At 48.6% G+C, this 6,000-nt stretch overlaps 3 protein-coding genes across 3 annotated transcripts; all 3 read left to right on the top strand.

Annotated features, from left to right (window-relative positions):
• Positions 1–800: 800 nt before the first annotated feature.
• Positions 801–1,880, top strand: LOC6554164 (GILT-like protein 3). Its single transcript, XM_001982086.2, has 3 exons — positions 801–1,151; positions 1,302–1,610; positions 1,672–1,880. The coding sequence occupies exons 1-3, from the start codon at positions 915–917 to the stop codon at positions 1,780–1,782; spliced, it is 657 nt and encodes a 218-aa protein (XP_001982122.1). The 5' UTR covers positions 801–914; the 3' UTR covers positions 1,783–1,880.
• A 370-nt stretch (positions 1,881–2,250) lies between these two features.
• LOC6554163 (GILT-like protein 2) lies at positions 2,251–3,347 on the top strand. The gene is made up of 4 exons (XM_001982085.3): positions 2,251–2,432; positions 2,485–2,649; positions 2,827–3,120; positions 3,179–3,347. Exons 1-4 carry the CDS (start codon positions 2,373–2,375, stop codon positions 3,281–3,283), a joined length of 624 nt encoding a protein of 207 aa, XP_001982121.1. The 5' UTR covers positions 2,251–2,372; the 3' UTR covers positions 3,284–3,347.
• A 112-nt stretch (positions 3,348–3,459) lies between these two features.
• LOC6554162 (eukaryotic translation initiation factor 3 subunit D-1) lies at positions 3,460–5,754 on the top strand. Its single transcript, XM_001982084.2, has 4 exons — positions 3,460–3,809; positions 3,932–4,567; positions 4,638–4,930; positions 5,028–5,754. Exons 1-4 carry the CDS (start codon positions 3,611–3,613, stop codon positions 5,580–5,582), a joined length of 1,683 nt encoding a protein of 560 aa, XP_001982120.1. The 5' UTR covers positions 3,460–3,610; the 3' UTR covers positions 5,583–5,754.
• The last annotated feature ends 246 nt before the right edge of the window (positions 5,755–6,000 follow it).

The raw sequence follows: 6,000 nt of genomic DNA, 5'->3' as shown, positions 1-6,000 counted from the left end.
GCCATTGCCGGTCTGTCTGTCAATTAGCAACCAAGCGACATGGCAGTGCACTGAACTTGTTACGCTTAAATTGTTGACTCCAACTCATTATAATGCCCACTGACCAACGAAAATGTGGCAATCGCACCGTTTTGGCCATTAACCCATTTTTCGGTCCGGTTCTAAGGCTATTCCGCGTGGCTCACTTCAGGTTTGAATCTATCTACAGGGTATGGGTTCTGTCGTTTTAATTGTTGCTAGCAACTTTAAATTAGCTGCAGCGTCATGCCTTTAATAGAATTTTTTGGCAATAATCAATTATTAATCAATAGCTAATGCGCTCGCTAACGGGTTTAATTCAATTAGCTCAATGGCTGGCATTATGTAATTAGTACCTCCATTTGATAATACGCTGCACTTGACTTGATTGTTTTATTAAATCATTTTATTCCCGCCGCAAACGATCTGTATTTAAGTCTTTTCAGCTCTGCTGAAGAGTAAGCAATGACTACTTGCTGTCCGAGCTCTTAAATCCTAAAGCATGCTATAAACATATATCTATATATATAAACTAAATATAATGTTTATATATATAAACTTATAAATATATAAACTCCATATATATAAACTCCATGTCCAAGAGTTCAGTAGGTTAGGCCAGCTGTGATAAGGGATTGGAGATTAGAGATATGGGGCCAGTTTGAGCTGCGATATTTGCGCAGAGTAAGTGCTCTTTCGATGGGGGAGCAGTGAAAGAGAAAGAATAAATATATTATGTGCACATATGTATGTATTCGTGGGTATGTCACAGATGTGCGTGATTGTTTTCGTTTTCATGGAGCGGCGCATGTGAAATGGGCAAACCCAAATGAGCAGTTGTGTTTGGTTTGTGAGGCTGCCAAGAGCGAAAAGCGGAAAAATCGGAAAGGCGGACGATGCATAAAATATTGGGGCTACTGTTGTTTGCCCAGTGTCTGCTGCTCACTTGGCCCACGCCCGGAAATGGCCAGTCCCCGGTGGCGCCTGAGTCCCGTCTCCTGGTGGCCATCCACTACGAGGCCCTGTGCCCGGACAGCATGAACTTCATCCGGCGCAGGTTGTACGATGCTCTCCAGGACAACGACTGGTGGTCGGTCACCGATCTGAAGCTATATCCCTTTGGCAAGGCGGGCGTGAGTAGCAACGTTAAATATGATAGGGTATACCATCATCATTTGCTCTATGAGCAAAGCAATAAAATGGAATGCGAACGCATTAGCTTAAAGATCATAAAATGGAATACATATTTCCTGATTTTGTTAGCTAAAGTTTGCTACTTTCAGTTCTACAATAACACAGCCACTGGAGCGAGGCAAGTATTTTGTCAGCATGGCGCCGCCGAGTGCGAGCTGAATGCACTTCATGGCTGCATCATTGAGACCCTGGACATCCGAAAGGCGTTCAACCTGATCTACTGCATGCTGCGCTCCTACGCGAACGAGCTGGACTCGTGCTCCAGGAGCATGGGTGTGGACGTGGCCAAGGCCAGGGAGTGCAAGAGATCACGTGCCACGGCAGATATATTGGCGCCCTATGGCAAGGAAACCCTTAAGCTGGGCATCTCCTTTGTGCCCACCATTGTGTTCGAGAATGTGAGTAGCCCACTGCATGGTTAAGTACCAGATTCGACCGAGGATTACCTTTCATTTGCAGGACTTCGATCCGTACAACCAGAGAAGCATTCGCAACAACTTTGAGAGACACTTTTGCCAGCAGTATTTGCACAAGTTCAACATTCGACTGCCCACTTGTTCTGCAATTTAGTAAACATTTATGTAATGCACTGAGCAATGTCGCCGTTTCAATGTTTTCAACACCAATGCACAATAATTACACCCAGCTGGGGCCATTATAAATTTACATATGTACGAGTATATCAGCTTATCGGGCACTTTTTTGTGTGCTGATCCCAATCAGGAACAGCTGTCTGGCGGTCTAAAAATAAGATTACAAGCCCGCTGCTCAGTGAGTTTCCCGTAATCAGTTGTGGTTGTCATGGCTTTGGTTTTTGGGCACTCAGCATGGATTCAGGGGGAAATGCTAGCCGCCAGCAGGGACGTCGACTTGTAGGATAAGCCAAGTAATAGTTCAGTGGTAAGGGTCTCAATGAAGCTTGATTTATGGCAGAAACAACACAAACAGAGTGCCTTTTCCACTACAAATCCACCACAAATATCATTTTGGAGCCCCTTTGGGCACTTTCTGCCCACGCCACTGGCCGATTTCGAATTGACGAAACGCAGTTACAACGCTGCGCACTAAAAGTCTCGGCATTATTTCAGTGTCGAGAGTTCGCTGGTGTCGAGCGGCTGAATTGGAATATTGGATCAGCTCGGGATTGAAGTGAAGCTGGAATGAGGGCGGCGGTTTTTGTGTGTCTGCTGCTGGGATGGGTGGGCGTGGCCATGCCAAGGGTAAGTGACCCAGTTGTGGGGTGAATCCGAGTCGTTGATCGTGACATTGCAGCGGCTGCGTGGAGCGCAAGCTGACCGACTGGCAATCACCCTGTACTACGAAGCCCTGTGTCCCTACTGCATGAAGTTCGTGACCAGCCAACTCAATCCGTCGATGGTGCGCCAGGATCGATTACCGTTCACTGATCTTACGCTGATTCCGTATGGAAATGCCAAGGTATGTTTCAATGCCTAATCAGTGCCCAAACATGTTCGAGCAGTTATTAAAAGATAAGGTTATTAAGTTTTGATAGCCTGAAAGTTGATAGTTGATAATGACTGCAAGCAGCAGCTCAATTTGGAGTTTTATAGCGTCAGTCAGCATTAATCCGCACTTAATCCCACTCTCCTCCAGACGAACGATGACGGAAATGTGGAGTGCCAGCACGGAGTGATGGAGTGCGAACTGAACGCCTGGCACGCCTGCATACTGGAGCACCATGACATCGCCCAGTCCCTCAAGCTGATCGCCTGCATGATAAGGGGCAAGAAGAACAGGCTGGACAAGTGCGCGGACCATTATCAAATCGATGTGGGCGATGTTAGGAACTGCAAAAAAACGCGACAGGTGAACGACATTCTGAGGAAGTACGGCGAGGAAACTGCCCGGGTCTCATTTATGGGTGTGCCGGCCATAGCTCTGGACCACGTGAGTTTCGATACAAAGAGTAATAATCCGAATCCAACTTTAAGCTTTGTGGTTTTAGGTTTATGACGCGGATCTATCGGGCAACTTAACAGATAATTTTGATGCTATTTTTTGCGCCAAGTATAAGGAGAAGTTCAACAAGCAGCTAAACAATTGCCAGTAAATATGGTTTAATTGCTTCAATAAATTTGTTATTACAACACACACACATTCGTAATGAAATCATGAAAACACGTATTTTTAATTTTCCCGCCCAGAAGTGGCGCCATCTATAACAATAAGCGCGGCGCTACCAGACCTTTACACGGTCGCTACTATTTTAGTATTTTTTTTAGCCGCTGGTACATTTCAACGCCGCAACGGTCCCACTTAACTATTTTCGCAACACGCGACGACAGGAATTTTCCACATTTCTTTGTTGATTTCTGGAAAATCGCTGTGTATAGACCGAAAAGCCGACTGCAGACTGAGCACCAGGAAAAGGCACGAGATGACCGAGACCATAAACACCGCGGCGCAGTTCCCGAGCTTCGAGAAGCCGACCGTGCAGTTCAATGAAAAGGGCTGGGGTCCCTGCGAGCTGCCCGATACGTTCAAGGATGTGCCTTACCAGCCGTTCAGCAAGAACGATCGTCTGGGCAAGATCTGCGACTGGACGAACACGTCGAACAACGACAAGAAGTACCAGAGTGAGTGCAAGCCCCTCCAGAAACCAGCCAACCCAAAAACTAACCGCCGAAAGTGAGGTTATGTGGCTGTGTCGTGGCAAGATATTGTTGCTAACATATTGGTGTTTTCATTCCGTTCGCAGACAAGTACGCCTCCAGCTTTGGCACGGGCAACCAGTACTCGTACTACCATGAGGAGGACGAGACGACCTTCCACCTGGTGGACACGGCACGCGTCCAGAAGCCGCCGCACCAGCGCGGCAGGTTCCGCAATATGAGGAACTCGCGTTCCGGTCGCGGCAGGAATGCCCGCGGTGGCCTCAATACCCACGGCATGACAACGCTCAGCGGCAAGAATGTGAAGGCACGCGATCCGCGTCATGGTCGCGGCATGGGCAAGAAGTTCGGCCACCGCGGGCCGCCGCCCAAGATGCGCGAATCTTCGGTGGCCGTGCGCGCCGATTGGGCATCCATCGAGGAGATGGACTTCCCGCGTCTCATCAAGCTGTCGCTGCCCAACATCAAGGAGGGCGTCGATATTGTCACCTGTGGCACTTTGGAGTACTACGACAAGACCTACGACCGCATCAATGTGAAGAACGAGAAGCCGCTGCAGAAGATCGATCGCATCGTACATACGGTGACAACCACAGACGATCCCGTCATCCGGCGTTTGTCCAAGACCGTTGGCAACGTCTTCGCCACGGACGCCATCCTGGCCACCATTATGTGCTCCACACGATCGAACTACTCGTGGGATATTGTCATCGAGAAAGTTGGTATGTTGAATGCAATGCGAAATCAGATAAAGCGCTCTTACCAGAAATAATCATTTTACCTTTATTTTAGGCGACAAGATCTTTATGGACAAGCGGGACCACACCGAGTTCGACCTGCTGACCGTGAACGAGAGCAGCGTGGAACCCCCCACCGACGACGACAGCTCTTGCAACTCTCCCCGCAACCTGGCCATCGAGGCCACTTTCATCAACCACAACTTTAGCCAGCAGGTGCTCAAGACTGGCGACCAGGAACCCAAGTTCAAGTTCGAGGAAAGCAACCCTTTCATTAGCGAGGACGAAGACATCCAAGTGGCCAGCGTGGGCTACCGCTACAAGAAGTGGGAGCTCGGTAGCGATATTGTAAGTGTTGCATAATCCAATGGGCCAGACTTCCACCGGCATGTTTTCTATACATAACACACCATATATAATTAACAATTATGTCCGTTTCCTTTAGGTCCTGGTGGCGCGTTGCGAGCACGATGGTGTCCTGCAGACGCCCAGCGGCGAGGCGCAGTTCATGACCATCAAGGCACTCAACGAGTGGGACTCGAAATTGGCCAATGGCGTGGAATGGCGACAGAAGTTGGATACGCAGCGCGGTGCTGTGCTGGCCAACGAGCTGAGGAACAACGCATGCAAGCTGGCCAAGTGGACTGTGCAGGCCGTCCTGGCCGGGTCTGATCAGCTGAAGCTCGGCTATGTGTCGCGTATCAATCCGAGGGACCACTCGCGCCATGTCATCCTTGGCACGCAGCAGTTCAAGCCGCATGAGTTTGCCACTCAGATTAACCTGAGCATGGACAACGCGTGGGGCATCCTGCGGTGCATCATCGATCTGGTGATGAAGCAGAAGGACGGCAAATATCTAATCATGAAGGACCCCAACAAGCCGATCATCCGTCTGTACGATATCCCAGACAATACATTCGACTCCGATGACTCGGACGATGGTGAGGGCGATGACGAAGGTTTCCAGCAGGTCTACAACTACGCGCACAACAAAATTTAGACGCCACGCCCCCTACTTCAGCATCCCTTCCAGTCTTGGGCTTCAGCCACAACCCGCTAAGAATAACCACAACTGATGTCCTATAAAGGAAAAGGCCATGTTATAGGCCCTAGCTTAAGCATTTGTATTCGATTTAAATTCAGCTATTTCCGAGTAAAGAGGGCGAAACAAATCATGTACTTTGCTTGGTCCAGGTCTAAAGCCGGGTATGTTTGTCATTTCCAATCAGCAGAACATTCTACGTACGTAAATGAGTGAATCATTTGCGATTGTTCTTGCTGGGCTTAAGCATTAAACATTGTTTAAGTGCTGACTGTTAAGGATGTTAAGGATGGACTTCTCACAAAAAGTGTACTTATCATTTTTGCTCCATGCTCAGCTGCTGATGCACTTGGCTCAATCTGGTAATTCATGTTGA

The sequence above is a fragment of the Drosophila erecta genome, unplaced genomic scaffold (genome assembly GCF_003286155.1).
Source record: "Drosophila erecta strain 14021-0224.00,06,07 unplaced genomic scaffold, DereRS2 tig00000000-arrow-pilon, whole genome shotgun sequence".
Lineage (NCBI taxonomy): Eukaryota > Metazoa > Arthropoda > Insecta > Diptera > Drosophilidae > Drosophila > Drosophila erecta.
This window is presented reverse-complemented; position numbering and strand designations above follow the sequence as displayed.

Coding starts and splice junctions, on each gene's coding strand:
- LOC6554164 (XM_001982086.2), top strand. CDS start 915: ATGCATAAAATATTGGGGCTACTGTTGTTTGCCCAGTGTCTGCTGCTC. Junction 1,152..1,301: donor ATCCCTTTGGCAAGGCGGGC/GTGAGTAGCAAC, acceptor TGCTACTTTCAG/TTCTACAATAACACAGCCAC. Junction 1,611..1,671: donor CCACCATTGTGTTCGAGAAT/GTGAGTAGCCCA, acceptor TTTCATTTGCAG/GACTTCGATCCGTACAACCA.
- LOC6554163 (XM_001982085.3), top strand. CDS start 2,373: ATGAGGGCGGCGGTTTTTGTGTGTCTGCTGCTGGGATGGGTGGGCGTG. Junction 2,650..2,826: donor TTCCGTATGGAAATGCCAAG/GTATGTTTCAAT, acceptor ACTCTCCTCCAG/ACGAACGATGACGGAAATGT. Junction 3,121..3,178: donor CGGCCATAGCTCTGGACCAC/GTGAGTTTCGAT, acceptor TTGTGGTTTTAG/GTTTATGACGCGGATCTATC.
- LOC6554162 (XM_001982084.2), top strand. CDS start 3,611: ATGACCGAGACCATAAACACCGCGGCGCAGTTCCCGAGCTTCGAGAAG. Junction 3,810..3,931: donor CAACGACAAGAAGTACCAGA/GTGAGTGCAAGC, acceptor TTCCGTTCGCAG/ACAAGTACGCCTCCAGCTTT. Junction 4,568..4,637: donor TATTGTCATCGAGAAAGTTG/GTATGTTGAATG, acceptor CCTTTATTTTAG/GCGACAAGATCTTTATGGAC.